This window comes from Gadus morhua, chromosome 10 (assembly GCF_902167405.1).
Source record: "Gadus morhua chromosome 10, gadMor3.0, whole genome shotgun sequence".
NCBI classification, from domain to species: domain Eukaryota; kingdom Metazoa; phylum Chordata; class Actinopteri; order Gadiformes; family Gadidae; genus Gadus; species Gadus morhua.
The window spans coordinates 18,694,046-18,716,539 of NC_044057.1; the positions used below are offsets into that span (position 1 = coordinate 18,694,046).

At 42.1% G+C, this 22,494-nt stretch overlaps 1 protein-coding gene and 1 long non-coding RNA gene across 7 annotated transcripts; one reads left to right on the top strand and one right to left on the bottom strand.

The window, feature by feature from the left end:
• The first annotated feature begins 303 nt into the window (after positions 1 to 303).
• LOC115552689 (uncharacterized) lies at positions 304 to 1,082 on the top strand. Its single transcript, XR_003978360.1, has 4 exons — positions 304 to 499; positions 580 to 630; positions 787 to 903; positions 994 to 1,082. It is a non-coding gene; the product is annotated as an uncharacterized LOC115552689 (long non-coding RNA).
• A 390-nt stretch (positions 1,083 to 1,472) lies between these two features.
• On the bottom strand, positions 1,473 to 22,098 carry kif3a (kinesin family member 3A). 6 transcript variants are annotated; one of them, XM_030368983.1, is made up of 19 exons: positions 21,908 to 22,098; positions 21,076 to 21,349; positions 20,692 to 20,836; positions 20,492 to 20,576; positions 18,643 to 18,748; positions 18,411 to 18,550; positions 18,088 to 18,285; positions 17,675 to 17,849; positions 17,144 to 17,242; positions 11,810 to 11,887; positions 8,897 to 8,902; positions 8,133 to 8,289; positions 7,302 to 7,482; positions 6,240 to 6,350; positions 4,318 to 4,443; positions 3,729 to 3,782; positions 3,389 to 3,457; positions 3,113 to 3,243; positions 1,473 to 2,910 (listed from the first exon to the last, which is right to left on the bottom strand). In XM_030368983.1, exons 1-19 carry the CDS (start codon positions 21,911 to 21,913, stop codon positions 2,862 to 2,864), a joined length of 2,190 nt encoding a protein of 729 aa, XP_030224843.1. In that variant the 5' UTR covers positions 21,914 to 22,098; the 3' UTR covers positions 1,473 to 2,861. The 6 variants fall into 6 exon arrangements, with proteins under 6 accessions (XP_030224843.1, XP_030224842.1, XP_030224846.1 ...); XM_030368982.1 differs by having other exon boundaries at positions 8,897 to 8,905; XM_030368986.1 differs by lacking the exon at positions 11,810 to 11,887.
• Positions 22,099 to 22,494: the final 396 nt, after the last annotated feature.

Here is a 22,494-nt window from a genome sequence, read left to right on the forward strand (position 1 = left end):
CACACACACACACACACACACACACACACACACACACACACACACATCCTTCTGCTAAACATCTTTGCATCCCTAATCTGATTTGTGGGTTTTATGATTTTATGTTCTGTATGACTTTAGGTTCACATAACAACACGTATTAACACTTTGTCTGATAACAAAATAGTAGGAGGCTACAAATCAATACTTTATTTTAAGGTAAGGCTTCTGATCTTCAGTTTGATGACTATTTGGCCACACTTGGTCCTTATTAGGCCATCAGGAAATAATGACGCGTAGATTATCTAAAAGAGACCCTATAAGAAACCTGTGTTTGACTTCTGCCTGGGTTCACCTTCCAACTAAACCTAAGCAGAGGCTGCCTACACATGATATCATGAAGACATTCTCCACACTTTGTGTTGCACTCATGCTGCATTTCACTGCCGTTGATTTACAAGCAAGTGATTGTGCACGTCTGCTTCAAATAAAAAATCAATCCAATACCACCTATTCAAAGGTAAGACACGTGTAATCTTGCATTTGGTTGGAAAATGTTTGTTGGTTTTATTATGGCTAAATTGTTTACCCTTGAAATAGAATTTAATGGAAACTCACGTGCGCTGGAAGTTGACCGGTCATTATTATCGGGTATGTTAAAAACATTACTTATTTATATTATTTCTAATCATTAATATATATTTTTCTTTTTTCTAATCATTATATTATGTATGTTTCTGTTATTGTTTATTGTTAATCTGTTATTTTTTCTGTTTCATCTTATTTGTTTGTATTTCCTTGTTCAAGCATGACTTCTTTTGTTTGGCTGAGAAAAGTCTAAACGCTGAAAAACATAATTTGTCTGAATATGACTCTGAATGGAAATTGACTGACAGTTTGACCCAATACATCAAATTCAGCCAAGTAAGTTATTTTCAATGTAGAAATCATATATTACATTCTTTCTTGTTTTATTTGTACTCAGTTCATGTACATTTCCCTTTTTTTCCTCAGCAAAAACAAAATTGCACACTCGAGCGCAACGAGAGCATTCCTGTGAAGGATCTTCTAACCATCATTAAAAATTGTACCAGTAAATTATTTTTACAAAAATGCCCACCCAAACAAAAATGGCACCCCAAAAAAAAAGTTCAACCATAGGTTTGCTTATCTGCCAAATTAGCTAGTTATCACCAACCAATTGATTAGCAGTTACATTTGGACCCTAAATGTAACTATTGTATTGTGGTAAATGTAACTATTGTATTGGATCTTTATTTCTACAATGTGCAATTATGCATTTTGACAAATTGTATTTTCTATTTGTGAAACATATTTATGCAATAAAAGTTCCTAATCATAAATCGATTTCTCATGGATTTTATTGTATTTGAGCCAATTATTATTAACCTCTGTGCTAATCAGTACCACATTATGACACATACAGACCCATTCAGTTCAGTAAAAACTGATGAAACACTACTGGACAGAACCACTGCAAATGTATTGCATTTTATTTGTTTCAGGGCAGGTTTACTCACTCACAGACTGAGGTTGATTGAGGTTTCCAGCCCAAAATATAACTGGAATTACTCCTAAATTTTGTATACTAGCAGGCAAATCTACTCTTTATCCCTCCCTAATTAATTAATTAATTAATTAATGAATTATTTCATTATGTATCAACTTGTGTTGGTGCGGTTGTGTGTCTGTGCAGGTGTGGGGATGTTTATAGATATGAATAGTGCAGATGAATGTGCGTATACAGATACCGACATTAGATGAGGGTCAACAGTATAATGGATTTAGGTTTTTTCTTTCCTTCAGTAATGTGAAGAATTTAACAAACAATATGGTATTCTAGATTCTTCCAATTGAATTGCAAATATTTCACATTAATTGATAACATTGCATGTGTGAACCAATTGAAAAAAGGATTGCAACGACTGAATTCAACAAAATATGTGAAAATAATACATGGAATAATTTAATAAATTAACTTTACAGAGATAAAGATTGGTGAATGTAAACAGTTGACATACAGCATGATATAAAGCCTCTTTTCTTGCACTGCAGTACACCATGTAATGAAATTATGCAACAATGTGAAAAAAAAAATTGCTAGTGCATTTGACACTAAGGTATATGCTTGTAGGCTACATCTCAAAATATATCTGAGAGAAAGAAGAAAGATTTGCTTAGTTTCTAATTAAAATGTCACTACTGTAGGCCGTGGATGGCATGCATGTCCTACCATTTACAACAAGACATTAGTATACTGACATGGTTTTCTCCAAGTTAAGGTCACTGATTTGATGACAAACAAAATGCTAGATCTAACCCTTTCTTTGATTACTATAGTTAACACCAAAAGCTTTAGCATGAAACTCTGTACCATATCATTCAACGCATTACCAGTGATCCTAGACAACATTAGCCAAATGTCTGAGGATATTTGACTGACAAACTGGAAATTGGTAATTATTTGGTCTATATCAATCCGTATCATTATGTGTAACTCATTTACCTGGTGATAAAGGTATCATTTGTTTCAGAAAGTGCACCAATTCCATTTGAGGCAACCTAAGAAATGTTTTTTTATGAGCTGTGTTTCGGTCCAAGATCCATTGAATCGTATACATTCGGCTGCATAAGTTGTTCTTTGCTATTGTTGGATCCAACAACCCGAATAATAACAGATTACACTTTATACATCCCTCAAATTTGAGTAGTGTCCAAACATCGTCACATTTAAAACCATACAGTGTATTCCAATTAACTTTTTACATAACTAAAAACAAATAATACAAATCTTCAAAATAATGACTTCAGTTCCTAAGTTTAAACGTGGGTTTGCTGGGCAAGGCAACATTAAGAAGACTTCATTGCAAGAGGGATTCGATTACAGCCTCTGGCTTTGCAGATCTCTTCCTGTTAGGAGATAAGCACACAATCAGCATTATCACCAACACTTAGCAGTGAACTGCACCCATTTTTCGTAGAATAACCACATACACTGATAATAATATACAAACAAACTTTAGAGAAAAGTGCGAAAGCATCAAATAGTTTTCTTGATACATATGGGTATATATTATCTTCATATGTTGAGACTGCATGGTGTCATTGGTACCTCCTGCCGGTCTTGGGTCGACCGCTTTTGCTGCTCTTGGAGGTCCGGGGTCTTTCTAGTTTCATAAGGGACTGGCGCATACTCTCCTCTGTGTAGGCCAGGTACACATGGGACAGGTCCACCTCGAAGGGCTGGGGGGGACGCATGAGAGAGCATGGACAGAAGGCCAAGTCAAGTACGCAAAACGCATGTTTGGTCATCCTACATACATACACATACAACCATGAGAGTGGAAGCATTGTGTTTATGAAATTCCATATTGTATATTGTTCTCACATCTTTTTCTTTCTTGTCCGGTGCTGGGGTCTGTTTCCTCATATTGTTACCAGTGTACGCCACGCATTTCTGAAAGAAAGGGAATGGAAAGAGAACTGAAAAACAGATTTTACCCAGAACCCCAACCTCATTCTCAGTCAACCAACGGCAGGATATATTCTGTGACAACAAGATCCAATTTGTGTGCGTGTAACACGTGTCATTTACCACTATGGATGTTGTCATGGAAAATGTCATGGATGACATGCTCATCCATTCAATCTATCCCCAAATGTTTTGGGAATTCTAACTAGCACGGCAAGCTATTTGCAAACATTTCATGTGTGTTTTCAGAACTCACCAGTTGCCACTCTCCTATATCTTCATTCCAGTGCACATAGTTTTCTATCATCTCCTATCATCAAAAACAGTAGTAAAAAAACATCAGCAGCAACGCAGCAAAAAAAAGTAGAATATATTCATGTATACAAGATGTACATTTCAAAGTAGTTCAATGTTTGCAATTCATGTTAAAAAAAATGGGTCAGCAGCATACCCTATTACAGCAGTTTAAATAAATGACATAGACATATTGAATCAGGAAATTAAGGGTCATTTTGGGAAGGACACAATGGGCATTTACAAAACGTATATCACACATTGAAGAACATATCTCCATGGGACCCACACATCTCCCAGTGGCACACACAAAAACATTTTCCGGTAATCCAAATCTCAGATCGACACCGACACACTCTGACACACAAAAAACGTCCCAAGCATAACAGCCCCCAGTGACCCACATATATCCCAATGATTCACACACACACACACAAACAAACACACATTTATGTCTCTCAGTCAGACACACGTACACAAAGCCTGGCATGGCCAGACGAACTCCATCTGCACTCAGTGAGACGCACACAAACGCACACTCCCACACACACCTGGTAGTCCTGGGGGATGAAGTTGTCTATGATGAGCATCTGGAGGCGGAGTTCGCGGCTCAGCTGCCGGATGTTCTCCAGCAGGCCTTCAATCTCCCTGTGATGCTCCTGCTGCAGGTCAGCCATCTGACACACAGGGGGACACAATGCCAGCGCTCTGTGAACCGCCAACGCTCTGAGAACCGCCAGCGCTCCGAGAACCGCCTCAGCCCGGCCTCCGGTTCAGCCCTCGCTACGCTAACCCCAGTTTTGACTTTTTATTTTTTGCCATTTGAGAACTCTGTTATTCACGTTTGGAGCGTTCAATTTGAGCGTTTTTGCCCCATTCACTTTCCCTATTTAATAATTGCATTATAAAAAAATATTAAACGATAACATATAAAAAATATAGCAGCGAGCAGCAATGTGGGGGTCAAGCAGAATAGGACTCCATAAACTAATTTAGCTGGAAAGACATAATCGGTAAGGTGGCTACATCGCGACCGTCTCAGTGATTTCACCTACAATGAAAGCTATTGGCAAATGAAAAAAATAAATAAAAATCAATCACAATGAAAATACGTTGAAGTTGCTTTCGAAGGGCTGGAATAGACAACACACCCCTAGAAGGCAAATGTCACCAAATTGTTTGGGTGTCCCCAGGATAATGTCATGAGTCTATGTACCAAGTTTGGCTATGATGTGTTAAAGAGTTGCTGAGAACAGGCTTACTTCCTGTTTGACGGCTTTGCCATCAAGTTTGATTGGCTGTCACAACAAACTGTTTTGAATTTGAAACTGTTTGATAAATTTGATCCGCTTGTTCTGGAGATCACATATTGCAAGTTTCATGAAGATTGGAAAGAATTTGTGGCCTGTGGATATGTACTATTGATTTTGGCAACTTTCAACATGGTGGCCAAATTCTGATGTTTCCATGAGAAATGATTTATTAGCTACATGAAGAGGTCTGACAGAATCACCAGACTTTAAAAATAAGTTTGATATATACTCATGTGAGTTAAAACACATCTTCATTAATTACAGCACCCCCTAGAGTTCAAAGGTCACCAAATTAATTAAGTGTCCCCATGACAATCTCATGGGTCTATGTACCACGTTTGGTTATGATATGTTGCTGAGAAATTGGCTTACTTCCTGTTTGGCACCTTCGCGTCGAATTTGATTGGCTGTCGTGGCCAAACAGTTTTGAATATGAAAAATCTATTTTAAGTTTTTGGTGGCCCATGATCTGACCATCATCTGTGCCAAGTTTCGAGATGATTGGACAAAATTTGTGATAGGAGATGCATTTTGAAGGTTTTTGACATAAACCAAGATGGTGGAAAATCCATCATGGCGCAAAATGATGACAAAGGTTGAACAAGGATTCCAATGATACCTTGATTTTGAATATTGGATGAATGGGTCAAAAGTTATAAACATGAATGTATGTGCAAATTTGACCTGTTGCTGGCGCTAGAGCTCATGAGCTAGCGACTACAAATTTGCTGTGGGGGTTCATGGGACTGTCCTGAATCAGTGTGCCAAATTTCACAACTTTTGGCCATGGCGTTCTACGGGCTGCCATAGACTCCCATGGCAGGATAATAATAATAGGAAAACGTAGGATAACAATGGTTGTCTTGCAGCTTCCCTGCTTGACCCCAAAAACGTACAAAAAAAAATGCTTGTCTTGCAGCTTCGCTGCTTGACCCCCAATAAAATGGTTGGTCTATAAAGGTTGACAGCCACTACATTGAAATATTCCCGAGATTTTGGTAGTGGTTTTGTGAAAATACCTACAAAACTGTAGGACAAGATAATTAGGCAAAATGAATATAACAAATAAAAAGGGAAGAAGAAAAAACAAGCGACAGTAGTGTGGTTTGCTTTGCAAACACACTAATGAGTTCACTTCTTCCTGATCTGGTGTTTCTTACCTCTGACTTTGCCGCCATCAGCATGGTCCAAACCTTCTTCAGCTTCTTGGTCTTCCCTTGGGCCTCCTCCTGCAAGCTGGTGTATTTCTCTTCGATGTCCAGACGCTCTTGCTGATTTGGGAAGAGGGAAGAGCAGGTGGCTATGTTTAATACAGTTGTCAAGCTTCCCTTAATGGCTCCCGACCCCAAGGTTGGGAACCACTGGTTCCAACTATGATGTTACCTCAGAATCTGACTCGGTAAGAGTACGCTCTAGTGGATTATACCGCTTTAGTTGGTAGACAGGTTGGCCATGTTACAGGTATTATCAGCATACCTTTCTGACATGTCACGGAAAGTTCTGAATTAATCAGATCTCTGATAGCCGAATCACTTCCACACATCAGGCAGTTCTTTCACCCAAGTTCAGTGGCTGGCACTGATAGTTCTCATGAGTTTGACAAGTTTTACAATAATGACTGCATGCCAGTCATGTCTCAACATCGAAACCAAACTACACTGTCATGATGCTGCTGTGGTGGTGTTTTCAAATAATCAGGGCTACAGGAGGCAGGGCTTCCAAGTAAAGCCGCCATCGAAGCAGATTTTATCACGGTTCACATTGGTATCGATTTATTGTCCACAGCCGAAGAAGAATACATTTGATTGTACAATTTTGACCTTCAAGGCATGGCTATAATATCAGGACTTTCAATTTCAATAACAACAGGGCTGATGACGTGCTTGTCTTAAGTGCTGGTCTTAAGTACAGTTTTTTTGTATTATTATAGGTCTATATTCCTACAATTTGAGAGACTATTTCTGGCTCCAAACAGACAACAGGGATGACATCACCACAGGCCGCTTGGAGGCGGGTCGGGCTCAATTTGGCCCAACCTCGGAGATGGTCCATAGTAAAGTCTGTAATGGGAGACTTCAGATCTGACGTAGCAGCAGTATAGTGCCATGGCAGGCTAGAGTGTTCAACTACCACCCTAAAGGTTCTGGGTTCGATCTGCCTTCTTAGCCTGTTAGATCAAGCTCAAGCTAATTGGTAATTATTGAAACCCATAAAACCGATACCTCTTTCTCCTCCAGTTCTCTGCGAAGTTGCTCAGCCCGTCTCCGGCGTTCCTCCAGTTCATTGTTGGACTCCTGCAGGAGCTTCTCCTGCTCCTCAGCCTTGGCCAGCAGATCCACGCCTCCCACAATCACCTTCTTCTCCAGGGCAGACAACTTCTCCAGCAGCAACTGGTGCTCCTGCCTACATTGGATACAGAGTATTGAGGCGAAACGTCATTAAAGGGCCAGTGAACCACAAATGCGAAATCCTATTATTTTTCCTGTCTCCACCAACAAGATTGTGAGTGTTATTCTCTGCTCCCAACTCAAGTCAATTCTTACCTTGACGTCACATCATGACAAAGGAAAAGTATGCAAGGGTATGCTAATGCAGCGGTGTCAGTAGGTGTGTGGAGCCCCGTCTGGGCAGTGGTCGGTTTTGATGGCCGAGGGAGGTTTAGCTTCTCATTTAAGCTTACATTCCATATACAACATAGGTCATAATTACGCTCATACACTTACATCTTATGAAGATCTCAATGCAAACAGCATTGTTTTTTCCCTCCTAGCTTGCAACGTCAAGCTGAAACTCGGGATTCACCTAAAACACTTTAGACTCGGTTTACACTCAGTTTACACTCAGCTTAGACTCAGCTTAGACTCAGCTTAGACTCAGTTTAGACTAAGTTTAGACTCAAGATAAGTTTGTATTGACCGTGTTAGACGCAAGCTCAAAAATAAGCTTCACACTTGCCGTCATGCTTGTGAAAGTAGATTGATGTCTGAATCAATTCCTGCATCCATGTCCAAGTCGCTGAAGGTAAAGCCCGACGGTGGAGGCAGTTTACTCACTGAGCTTTGAGCAGGTCCTTCTCCCTCTTCTCCAGCTCGGCCCTGGCCTTGTTCCTCTCTTCCTCCTCCATGTCTAGCTTGGCCTCCAGAGCCTTTCGCTCCTCTCCGATCTTCGCCTGCATCTCCAACATCTTGTCAGGGGAGACCTTCTTCTTCCCTTCAACATGGACAGGAATAATAGACATTAAACGAGGGTGTGTGTGGCAGGCATGATTTTTCTGGTTAGTTGTTTTCTTTTTAGTGGAGGGGGCGGGGAAGGAGAAAAATATGGATTCAGGTCATGACAGGTTACATTGTTAGATGACATTTTAAACCAATATGCTGCAAGAACAAAAAAATGTGTGGGTCAGTTGCGGACGAAGTTCTACAAGGAATCTCAATATCCATTCATTAGGATTCCTTTGATCGATATTTGTCTGGTAGTGAGCAGAGCGACAGATTACCAACTTGTTATCAAAGAATGAAAAGCACCTCAGTAGAGGGATTTGAGATAGTCCTTGGACTTTGTGGAGGATTCTCTCCAGGACAAAGTGAATAGAAAAGGGGCAATAGCAGGACGATGGAAGACAAACAGATGCACACAAAAGGATGTGAATAGGAGAGTGTTAACATGGGTTAGACCACAGGACTTCTCCTGCATCGTCTGACTTGTCTGTTGCAAAAGCCAGCGGGTCGGCCAAACATTGCAGTGGGCTTGGTTAGGGGATGGTGAGCAAAGCTATGCCACAAGTGCATTCAGGAGCATTGAGGATTCTCACACCAACCTCTGTCTTCTTCAATTAAGGTGTACAGGGAGCCAGCAGTCGGCATATTTCAACCAATCAAAGGAAGGGGGAGAGAGAGCAGGGGAGAGCGAGTGAGACAGAGAGAGAGAAAGATAGTGCCACATTTCAACAAGAAAACCTTTTTATACTCTACAGGGTGAAAACACTTCACAGTCAGGGTAGATTGAGGACAAGGTAAAGGGAGCGAAGGGAGACTGTCAGCATGACAGAATGAGGATGGTCAATGGGAAAGGGGGTAACACCTTGGATGTCTGCTGATCAACATACAAAATACTATCCTTTAGAAACAATCCTGTCCTGTATAGTTTATTCTGAGTTGAGCTGAACAAACCCTTTTTCAAATCAGGCGCTGTACGGATTGTTACTTCATTGCATGGAAGTAAAAGTGTCATCATCAGATGATCTTCCCACCCACAGGAGTTTTACTAATGACTCAAATCTCATCACAAATAAAACACACCATGAATTGACTGTTCCATCATGAATGGTTCCAAACCAGACATTTGTGTACAAATGTCAAATGATTCCATGATTATTAGGGCTGTAACGATACACAAACTCACGATTCGGTTTGTATCACGATTTTCGACCCACGGTTCGATACATCCCACGATTTTTTGAAATTTAAAAAGCATTTTATTTAAACAACACTTATATACCAATTAACTTGATGTAACATTTAATAACAAATAATTTGGAACACTGAACAGATTCGAACAGAAAGAATACTATTAAAGTATAGCTAAATGAATAAAGAAATAACGTGTGGGAGGATGCTTTTTTCAACTGTTTGGTTGGTTTAGTCAATATCCTTATTAGCACTACTTATTAGGCTATGTAGCTTAAATAATGACATAATCAGGCCGTATAGAATGCAACATGTTTAATAGCCTAACTTTCAATAGATGGAGAAAAACCTGAAGGTCATGAACGTCGCAATAACGAGGCGTTACGAGTAGCATATGTGTGTGCGCCAGAATGGCAATGTGCGTATGCGTGTGTGAGTGACGTCAGCGAGTGAGTGGACGAGCGAGGAGAGCGAGCGGTAGCGCGTGTGTCTAGTGAAGAAGCGAACGAGTCCGGTAGAATAAAGTACCCATCCTGTCAATAATCGGTGGCCGCTTCATTCCGACCTATAAGCAGACAAACTGCCAGTCAAATCACACAAAACACTAGAGACAGGATCACACAGACCCCCTCTGGATAAATGTCGTTCATATCGCATATGAGCACTTCGACGGCTGCGGAGAAATGCGATCCTCCGTAGCCACGGAGGATTGCAGTCGCATACTTACGGCATCGATAGGAGGGGGCGCTGTCAGCAGACTATTATCTAGACAAATTATTAGCAAATTTCAATCGGACAATTTGACCGCAGAGTTAGAAAGGGCGTATCGCGCTTCTGCCTTCTCACACCGCGAGACAGGATCGTGGCTTTGAGTATCGTGATTTTCGGTTTGATACGCGTATCGTTACAGCCCTAATGATTATCATCAAAGCCTTTTGCGGACCAACTCATACACAACAGATACTGCAAGAAGGTCATGGCAAGTGGGAAACAGCAGTCCTCCTCCAATGTTTGCACAGTGAGGGAAATTAAACAAACAGAAAATTGAGACATATTGAGTACATGAGACATATTCATTTAAATCGAGCAGGTGAATAGAAAGATGGATTACCCGCCCTATATAGCCTAGTGTAGACAAACTTATACTGCACCCTTTCACCAAAATATCCAATGTATTGAGAGGATTCAATTATACTTGAGTTTAACTTTTACTCCTAGTGTAAAATAGTGCAGCAAATGGCTTTTTGCGGAAGGGGTTGATTATGATGGAGTGGGTTTGTTTAGGCTATCACTCTTTGTTAGTTGGAATCCAAAACTAAACTTCTTCTTATTAAGTGCAGTGATTAATGACACATGCACAAGATGTTCTCAATTTCGTTGGTTTTTACCAAAAAAATATATACATATAATATATATAAGAAAACATTTGGAGAAAAAATACGATACAATCTCTAATAAGACAATGTTCATGTGATTTTATGCATCCGTAGTGTTGTGAAATAAATTATTGCACAATGATCGTGAAACCGTCAATCTGTGGTTATTCCTCAGACCTCAATCGTACTTCAACATAGGGCTGAACGATCTATCGTTTTCGACCGAAAATCGCGATCTCAAGCATCACGATTTTGGGATCGTCAAAGCTGCGGTTTTTTTTAATTTATTTTTTTATATATTTTCTTTTTTTTACAAAAGTGCAATTATTTTAATGCTGATGAGCCATTGAAGCAAGTTTACTTAAGAAAGAGGGCTCCCTTTTTATTTGACTTTTTTGGTTGTTGTTTCTTAGGTACTTGAATAAACAGTCTTGCATTTGAAATCTGTTGCCAGCAGTTTTCATTATTGCATTACCTTAATGGAATTCATTGGTTACATTAATTTATACTGAAACTTGATTTAAAGAAAATAAATCGTGGTTGAAATCGAAACCGCAATCTCTACCAGAAAAATCGCAATTTCAATTTTTTCTTAAAATCGTTCAGCCCTACTTCAACATCTATAATTGCTGCATCCCTACTTAGCGATAGCCCTTGTTGACTGATACGGGGACATGCACAGAGGTAGCCATTTGCAATGAATGAACTCTTCCGGCCCACAATGAACTCTTCTGAACGACAAAATGGATCAGATAATAACATGAGTGCCAGCTATATCATGAAGCCAAACCGCGTTAGTGTTGTAAGCAGTGTACCTTCAGTTGTGACAGGGGGACTGATGGGGGTCTGGGTGGATGTGACGAGGGGTAAAGCAGTTAGGTCAATCGGTTGGGGTTAAATGGGCTCGGTGCTTTGTAAATGGAGCTTAACGTACACACACACACTCACTGGTGAGAGCCTTGTTCTCAGTGGTGGCCTGCAACACTGAGGTGAAGCAGACAGAGCCTGAGCTACTTCCTCTGCTTCCTGCAACAAACACATGGGAGGCACCACAGCCACCACACACAGAGAGAGAGAGAGAGAGAGAGAGAGAGAGAGAGAGAGAGAGAGAGAGAGAGAGAGAGAGAGAGAGAGAGAGAGAGAGAGAGAGAGAGAGAGAGAGAGAGAGAGAGAGAGAGAGAGAGAGAGAGAGAGAGATTTTTCAATTCTAAATTCCCCATTCAAAATGAAACTTAAAAATAAACTTACCTCCCACACATACTACTACAAAACCTCTCACACACCCTACTGAAACCTAACATCTCTCACCAACTACTGAAAACCTCTCACACACAATTCTGAATATTACTGACACACTACTGAAAACCTCTCATACATACTACTGAAAAACTCTTACACACAATACTGAAAACCTCCCACACAAACTATTTAATACTTTTCACTCGGAATGCTGAAAACCTCTCACACACAATACTGAAATCCTCTCAATATACTACTAAAACTCTCTTATTTACAGTATTGAAACTCTCATATACAGTATGGAAACTCTAAAATATATAGAATTGAAACTATCTTACATACACTACTAAATACAAAAATAGTCAACTTTAAGAAGAGAATAGAACAAGTTAACCAAAGCCAGAAATTAAAGACATAATACAGTTGCAAAAAAAGATTGAGAACCTTCTGGATCATCTGCATTAATGGCTCCTAAAATATTCAGGTCTTTTGTAAGAGATAACAAAATATAAAAACTGTGTTTAAAAATAGGAACACAAAACATTTAACTTTTATATTACTTTGTTAATTAGGTTCTTCAAACCTTTAAAACATGGTTTGGGAAAGGTATGTGAACCACTAGGATAATGCATTTTGCTCAATTTGAATTTACCTTCAGTACTAGGTCTGGGTCTGCGGTATGTTAGTGGGATTTCTCCGTCTAAATTTTCTGCGTCCAATCAGCGAACAGTGGGAGTGGCTGAGCTCAATGACGTTAAAGTCAGCTCTCGTTGATGGACATCTTCCCACACGGTGATTGGTTTGTTTACAGCCTGCGTGCAACGTGATTCCCGGCCAAAAGTTAGCGATTGGTTATGGCAGATCCAGAGTGGCACTTGGCAGATCCAATGGTTTTAAACTTCAACAGACACCCGCCTTCAAGTGAGTTAACGTTTGTCCATTGAGTAGGTCCAGACTCTCTGTAGTCTGTACAAATTAAATGAACTATGAGAGTCTGGTAGGACCAGGCTAGGGCTTCCCAACCATTCATCACAAAACAGTCTGATTTTGTATCCAACGTTCCTGTATTCCATGTCTCTTCGTTCCAACATTAAGGATTCTAACCCTCTGCTTCCATCAAGATCTTCCCACTTCTGCAGCACTGTCCTCCGACACCACCTTCCCGGTTTCCTCACTGACCTGGCTTGACTCCCACATCAACCAGCTTCTGCCCGTTCGCAGTAAGGCTGGGCGATATGGACCAAAAGTCATATCACAATATTTTCAAGCAGAATGTCAATATAAGTATATCGATATTTGTTGACGCAATAACATAGTCAAGGTTGCCCCACACAAATTGGGTGTAGGCAAGTGTAGCTCAATATTTTACAATTAATCAGTCAAAAGCAGTCAGTCCAAGATGTGGCAAATGCCACCGAACTGCCTCCGCTCTGCATCGGCACCAACAGCAGTTCCCCCCCCCCGGTCCGTTCCGGAGCCCCTGGACCTCATCGCAGTGCCCCGGATCTATCATGAACTTGGCGCAGTGTTCAACAAGCAACACGCCTAATCCTTGCCACCACATCGCCACTACGACTGCGCCATTGACCTGTTGCCGGGCTCGCCACTACCCAGCAGCCGTCTGTTCAACCTCTCGCGGCCTGAGCGGGAGGATATGGAGGGGTACATCCGGGACTTGCTCGCGGCAGCACTCATCCGCCCCCTCCTCCTCACCCATAGGGGCAGGGTTCTTCTTTGTGGCCAAGAAGGACAAGACCCTTCGCCCCTGTATCGACTTCAATGGTCTCAACGACATTACGGTCAAAAATAAATATTCACTGCCCCTAATTTTCTCAGCCTTTGTCCCCCTGCAAGGCGCCACCATCTTCTACAGACAGAAATTATTGCACAATAATCGGGAAACCGTCAATCTGTGGTTATTCCTCAGACCTCAATCGTACTTCAACATCTATAATTGCTGCATCCCTACTGAGCGATAGCCCTTGTTGACTGATACGGGGACATGCAAAGAGGTAGCCATTTGCAATGAATGAACTCTTCCGGCCCACAATGAACTCTTCCGAACGACAAAATAGATCAGATAATAACATGAGTCCCAGTTATATCATGAAGCCATACCGCGATAGTGTTGCAGGCAGTGTACCTTCAGTTGTGACAGGGGGACTGATGGGGGTCTGGGTGGATGTGGGCGAGGGGTAAAGCAGGTAGGTCAATCGGTTGGGGTTAAATGGGCTCGGAGCTTTGTAAACGGAGCTTAACATACACACACACACACTCATTTGTAAAGCCGGCCACACACAGGCGCCGAAGCGCTGCGGTGCACATTTCACACGAGTCAATGGCCGCCCTTAGCACCAATATGAAGTGTGGCGCTGCAGCACCGTTGTGATTATGTTATGAAAGAAGCAGATCAACAAACATAGTCGGAATAGGCTACCCTAACGTTATACCAGTTGTTTTATCACTACATAGATGCATTGTGGAATTATTTATCTAGTGCATACAGTGACGTGAAGGCTAGTGGGCCGGCACGCCACCGAGCGCTGGCGCGCGTCTAGCCGCAGCCGGTGTGGGCTAGTACGTCGGAAATAATGGGGGCGCTTTCTTTGACGCGCCGGCGTGTGTTGGGCTTAAGAGCCTTGTTCTCAGTGGTCAATGACATTCAGATTTTCTCACAGTCTCTCTCAGAACAGACTGAACGTCAAACCGATTCTACAGCGTCTCCCGGAGCACCGGCTGTTTGTCAAGCTGGAAAAGTGCAGAGTACCACGTGCTTTCTACATCCTTCCTGGGTTACATCATCGGCCATGGGAGGATGGAAATCGAACCGGCGAAGGTGAACGCGGTGACAGAGTGGCCCATCCCTTCCGACCGGAAACAGCTACTGCGCTTCCTTGGCATCGCCAACTAACCCTAACTGTATCCGAAACGACAGCCGCATCGCAGCTCCTCTCCCCTCTACTGCTATGACGTTCTGCTGGACTCCAGAGGCGGATTCGGCCTTTACTCTGCTGGAACACCTCTTCACCTCAGCCCCCGTCCTCGCGCAGCCGGACGGCAAGCTCCAGTTTGTGGTGGAGGTCGACGCCTCAGTCTCTCCTCCGGCTATCATCCGCAGACCAACAGCCAGCCAGAGAGGGCCAACCAGGAACTGGAAGGCATGCTGCGCTGTGTTACCACCGCCAACCCCGCCTCCTGGAGTGACCACCTTCCCTGGGTAGAGTATGCGCACAACGGTACACCGCAACGACACGACCGGGATGTCGCCCTTCCTATGGTCCCTAGGCTACCAGCCGCCTCTGTTTCCAGCGCAAGAGGCTGAGATCGCTGTCCCCTCAATGCGCTCCCATATTCTACACTGTCAGCGCATCTGGAACAAGGCTCAAGGCCCGAGCCTTGTTGGCTCGGGCCAGGCCCCTGTACGTCCCCAGAGGGAAAGGTTTGGCTCCTTGCTAGGGCGCTTCCACTGAAGGTGGCATCTCGGAAGCTCGGTACATCGATACGTAGGACCGTTTGAGATTGAGGCTCCCTGCCTAAAGCGTCTCCACCTCCCCTCTGGCGGTGACGGCAACGGCAACGGCACCACCGCCACCCCGCATCGTTGACAACCTCGCTGTCCTCCGACACCACCTTCCCGGTTTCCACACCGACCCGGCTGGACTTCCACATCAACAAGCAAATAAACATTTTGACTTTACAACCCTCGTCTGTTGTCATGCGTTTGGACTCCCCCTTCCTTGGGCCGTAACAGTACCATTGATATAAATAACTTTTATTTCCAAAAAACAGATTATCTGGTCTACTAGAATAAATAAGACCATCTAAATCATATGGAATGATCATTAATAATATTTAAAATCATGTTTTTTTTCACTTGGTATTAGTCAAATACACTCCTCACACACAAACACTTGAGTGTGTGAGGTTTTTTTAGTATATATTAGATGTTTTCAGTCGTTTCTGTGAGAGGTTTTCAGAAGTATATGTAAGAGGTTTTCAGTGGTGTAGATTAGAGGTTTTTAGTAGTATGTGTGAGGGATACATTTGAATGAAGGCCTATACGGTCCATCCTATCTTATGGTAGCCAGACCCCCCCCCCCCTTGAAAAAGTATTGTACTTTCTTAGAAAATACAATTATTGAAAAGTTGTATGAAATGTATCGTTGAACCAATGTTCTACGTACACTCAAACATGTTTCCTTTCAGCATTTCACACCTTACATTTCCATATAGATAGTAAAAAGGGAAAGTACCAACTGATTATTAATCAATCGGATGACTGCAGAACCTATATCCATGGATCTTATTAATAACTGCAGAAAAACCGCATGGAGACATGCATGCATCTGTGCAGAAATATGGTGTCACTCTATAGGTTTTAACCCACAAAGAGGATATCTGCTAATTTCACACAATTCCACGTAATCATCTTCAAAAAACAACTCATACATTTCCTTAGCAGTATCGACACGTACTCACACACTTACTTTTTGTCTGTGCGTTAACTCTTTCATAGCTACCTTAAAAAAGGTACAATATTCATTTCCGCATTGAAATATCTGAAAACAACTTGACCTGTGATATATTTAGTTGGGTTTTGTACTTCAAACCTACCCCGAAATCCTTTTTAAAAGATTTTTTCCAAAGTTTTATTCACAGTAACAGTCCGTTACATTTTGAAGTATGGCAATGGCGTCATATGGGCTTTTCCCCTAACAACCGGGTAAACCCACTAAAACAGAAATACTAATTTATTTATAGGATATATCTTCATATAGATCTACAATGTGTTATTTTGACAAGTGGCTCATGCCAGAGATCAAGACAAGGCCCACAACATACTCGTCACCAAAACAGTTTGACAACAGAGTGTCATAGGTTTCCAGTAATGTTACATATTCTGCATGGAAACTGCTGAAACGGATTTCCATTTCGACAATTTCAACAATTTCTATTCGTGCATGACCCCTGTGCCTTTCAATTTAAGGCCAAGGCCGCACGTGTGGGAGGGGCTTGTGAGCGAGTGAGAGGACTCCTCCCTACCTCTTCTTCTCCTGCGGCCTTCTCCCGCCTCTCCTCCTTCCTCGTCTCCGTCGTCCAGCTCCTCGGAGCCGCTGGCCTCCGAGCCAGAGATCTCCTCCCCTGGACGGACACAATGAAGCCTCTTAAAACGGATTCCATTTAAAAAAAACAACATCAACATAAAACAGAGAATTTTCCCAGGCCAGGTAAAATGAGATCCCTCATTTTTGATCTACATATTCTAAGACAATTCCATATACATCATATTTACCTTCAAGAGATAATATGAACCTCTTAAATGTACATAGGACTTTAATTTTAGATACTGAGAAGACGTTATCCAGCTTTTGGTATCGACTTTTGCAAATACATTTTCGAGCAGTAATGACAAAAAAAAGAACGGACAGAGGGTTAGAGAGGCTGCAAACGTTAAAATAATTCTTGAGTAGACAACGTCTCAGAGACGCAGAGATAACAACACATCGTGTAGAAGACAGACGTCACAGACCCATGTAGCCAGGAGGCTCTCGGTGGCCGCGGTCCGGGGCTTACCTTCCTCCAGCTTCTTCTTGAGGTCCTCGATCTCCTTCTGGAACTGCCGCAGCAGTGCGTCCTTGGGGTCCTCGTTGATGCGGGCCTTGTTCTTGATGTTCTTGGCCCGGTTGGCGTAGCGCAGCGTGCTGATGGTCTCGTCGTAGTTGTAGTCCGCAGGGCCGATGTTCGCACACTGGTGGTCGGGAAAAAACAACGGAATATTCACTAAACCGCTGTGATTCAGGGGTTCGGCAATCGTTCTCGCCATCTAAATATTGCAAACTCTTCGATTCATTAGAAATGTATGTATAATAAATCAGTTATAGTAACAACTATCCGTGAGATTTTAGTGTATTTTTCGCATTTATTGTTTAAATTAATTAGCTGAGTTGAAGGATGTTTCCAGGATTGTTTATCCTCGTTTAGCCTACCATCATGGTCTTGGAGTTGCCACCGAGCGAATCCTGCAGCAGGCGGGTGAGTTTGGAGTTCCTGTAAGGCACGTGGGTGCTCTTGCCGTCCACCAGAGCGGAGATGACATTCCCCAAGGTGGAGAGCGAGAGATTGATCTTCGTGGCTTCCTTCAAGCGCTGCCCTGTGGCGCCCGTTTTCCCTTGTCTCTCCGAACCCTGGATCGGACCGGCGTATTGAAACGGTCAGAGAGTCATCAGCGTGACGATAAAATAAAATGCATATTACAGTATCTGTATCTGTAGGATATTTGAGGTTTTTTTTCTTCATAGGTCCGACTCACGGCCAGGTCGACCAGATGGAGTTTCCCCATCCGCACGTGCTGGTTCCCGTCCACACCTTTCTCGCTGCACTCGATGGTGATGGTGAATATGGCGTGGGAACGAGAGCTGTGCTCGTTCATGTTGGTGGCACCCACAGAACCTGCCGATTAGGGGAGAGGGAGAGGGAGATTCATCCACATTCAGTGCCCGCGGGTTCATTGGAGTTGTCCAAAAGATGATGATTTTGCTTACGGTTTTTATGGCCCAGTGTCATGATTCTGTCCATGTCATCTGCATTGTTCACTACGTATCCTGAGAGGTCTTTGATGTAGACGCCAACATCTGGCCTTTCTTTAACCTGCCGAGGGACAAAAACGATTGTCAGCATCCATTATAGGTTTACTAGGGAAATGCATGTGGAAATACTGAGTCACACTATAGTTATTAGCCAAACAAGCAATGCAGTGTATTTTGAGGAATTTACAATAAATTAATATAAATTGTAAGGGTTTCTAGGTCTAAACTTGAAATATCACTGGAATAATAACCAGGGCTAGGGTAACACTAAAGTAAAAAACCAAAGATTCGCTAGGACCACAAGAAGATAAAACATAATGTAGTTTAAAGGTCCCACTCCCATGGCATGAAAAATTCACTTAATGGGGTTTCCTAACATCAGTTTTTCCCCTAGCACTGTATGGTTAAGGCCTTAACAACACTACACTAGGGCCCTGCTTTAACTACCAATGAATTTCGAAAAAATTAAAATGTATATATACATATATATTTATTTATTATTATTATTATTATTATTATTATTATTATTATTATTATGCATTAAAGGTCCCATGACATTCCACCAGGTGTCGTTACAAGCCGTTTTGGAAATCTGCCAAAACGGCTTGTAACGGCTCATCTATCCGTCACACATCTAGGTGGACACGCCCACCTGTGATATCATAAGGGGCAGATTTCCAAAACGGCTTGCAACGGCTAATCACACCACACTTGGTGGCATGTCATGGGAACTTTAACAAATTACAAAACTCTCGTAGGGAAAGAAAGCATACTTCCAGCAGGTACAAAAAGTATAGATAAATAATTTGTTGGCAATACTGTTTACAACAATATTCGTGCCATAAAGCTTTTTGAATGGAATTGAAGGTGGGCACGGGGGAAAGTTCACCCCTGCGTCTTCCGAATTGGAACGGACAAGGGGGGAAACGGGGGATCCACCGTTAGTGCGGACAGAAACCCTCACTGAAATCCGCAGGCCCCCCCACCACCCACGGCAAAATACCCCCACCCTCACTAACTCTTTTCCGTTATCACACCGGTGCCGAAGCGCCGCAGTGCGCATTTTACGCTCATTAAGTTCCGCCCCTAGCACCAATAGGAAGCGTCGCGCGGCAGGACCGTTATGATTATGTTTTGAAAGCAGCAGATCAACAAACATAGTCGGTATAGGCTACCTTAACGTTATACCAGTTGTTGTATGACTACATATATGGCCCTGAAGCCCATGATCCTCTGTTTGTGCTTACAATGATGGTCACATTAATTCATAGTTACTTTATCTACTGTCGGGCACTTTGTTTACACTTAGTCACTTTACACACTTTATTTACTGTCATTGCTCATTATTTTTGCATTGTGGAATTATTCATCTACTGCATCAACAATCTCCATATGTACATGACCTTGTATCAAGCCGGGATGTACCAAACAGCTTTAAAAAAGTGTTTTTGAATATTTACAGAACACGGTCGAAGGCTGCGTGCACCTCCACTGTAAACAGAGCGCATTGTACCGTGGACGCAAGCTGCAGAGGACCACACCCCCTCCCTCCTCCTTGACCCACCTTGCTCCCCCTCATTTGCATTAACGCTACACACACCGAAACGGCGCGTTGGGAGAAATGTGCTCAATCTGCTGAATTTCGGGAACGTCTTCAAATACTGTTTTAGGGGCCCACAAATACCTATACTAAAGCATCCATATTGCATTACACATTATATTAATACAATTATATAAATTACAATAATTATAATAATATCAATATAGTTTTATAGCTAGTATTTGCAATTGGACATATATTCACCTCAAGCCTCTGCAACTGATCCTTGCCCAGTAAGTCCCTAACCTCTTCATTGTAGATCTCCAGGTATGACACACGGACCAGAAACCTAGAGAGAGAGTAGATAGGCTGTGATTTGAGTGTTCAACAAGAATAGAATAAAATGGGTCAGGTTTACCTTTTATTCATAGCTCATATAACATTACAATAACATTTTGCCATACCGGGTGTCACCCTCTGCCTTTGCGATGTGACCGAAGACATGAGCGAAGGAGTTGGGAATGATGCCCCTGAGCTCTGGCACTGCCCTTACGCCCTCCATGGTGAACGTTTTACCAGTGCCAGTCTGCCCATATGCAAAGATAGTTCCTGTAATACACAGCAGGGGTCACTATCAGTATACATGACTTCCTACAATAGGTGCTTACAAAATAACTAAATTCCCCATTATTATTGCCTACATTGACGTTTTCAGAAGTTATACAGTAACCCATCTTAGTATAACATTTGTATGACATGTATTTTAAATGTAAAGGTTAATCATAATAAAAAAAACTATATATGATTATAAATAACTCAAATGTCGTTATTTCCATATATGAGTTTACCATTGTAACCCTCTAAGACTGAGTCTATGATAGGTCGGGCTGTGAGATTGTAAACATCAAGCTGTTTGCTGTCTGGCCCAAACACAGTGTCGAAGGTGAAGCATTTGGGCGGTTCATGCTGAGTTTCTAGTTTGTTAACGGTGATGGTCCCTCGGATCTCGTCCACACTGACGGCCTGTTTGCTGCCCATCTGTTTCTCCTTCTGGTTGAGTGGACGACATCTCACAACAACCTTGACGTTGTCGCTTATCTCGGGTTTGTCGTGTTTATTACTCTGTAATAAAAGGTGTGATTGTATATTTCAGCGTTGACTCTCTCTTGTAAACAACATATACGCAACAAACTAGAAGAGAAGATGGCGATATAGAGGCCCATATTTCATGGATAATGCAAGATGCTAAGTGGCCCTTTAAAACGAATTCGTTTTTTATCATATGCATCAGCCATCAAATCGTTATTGTGAATTTTGCAATTGGGGCAAATAGTAGACAACAAAGCACTACATGTCATCCTCCACCAGCGCACAATAATTAGTCAAATTCTGATAGCTAAATTCAACATCGATTGCTTGGCTGCTAGGAAAGCAGACAAATGCTAAGCTGCAGAATGAGCTGATGGGATAGCACAGCGGGACAAAAGCACAATTATTTACAAACGTATCTCAAGAGAAAGAGACATTTTAATGGGGGGGATCAGTAATCTCAATGAAGCGTTAATCAGAGGAGTGGCATCGGTCCACTTCAATAGAAGTATTTGTTAGCATCACATCAGATCGGAGGAAGGGAGGATCCCTCCGCAAACACACAATCACTCAGAGGCGGGGCCGACTTACCGGCATGTTTGAAGTGTAGACTGTAGCGTCTCACGCTGATTGTATAGGGACTGTGAAGCTCAAGCGCTTAAGGCAGTTTTTTGTTTTTATTCTAGGTGGATTTATATGGTAGCGCTGTGCCCATAGTATCCGTACCCTGGAAACACTGTTGTCACGACGGACTGGCTGTGCGGCTGCGCAGTGAGTGAGGAGCAGGAGAACCAATCGGCAACGAGAACACATAACCGTATCAAATGTAAATTCAGTTATGTGTAAAAAATAACTATCAAAATCTCTTATCAACCTGACGTTAAACAGAATAAATTAAATGCATATTAAATGAAAGACCATTTTCTACCATAGGAGTGATTTAGGTATGTAACGTTTGATTTGAGGCCATGTAAATATTCAGTAGGGTAATTAATGCCAATACATATCAATATATAACTCCCTACATCCAAAGGGGCTGAGTTATATCCCCAATGTCTACTGCCTTGTATGCATCCTACAGCAAGATGTCTAAATTGCCTGTTCCTGAATGACGTGATGATGTATTTGAGTTCCCTTATATTTTTGGGGATAAAAGCATCTGGCAAATAACAAAACAG

Bases quoted from the DNA above. Each gene is read 5' to 3' on its own strand.
- kif3a (XM_030368982.1), bottom strand. The intron at 18,749-20,491 runs GTGAATATATGT...GTCCCTCGGCAG, and splicing joins ATCAGTTGCAGAGGCTTGAG to GTTAAAGAAAGGCCAGATGT. The intron at 11,888-17,143 runs GTAGGGAGGAGT...TGTTTGTTGCAG, and splicing joins AGGCCGCAGGAGAAGAAGAG to GAAGCAGAGGAAGTAGCTCA.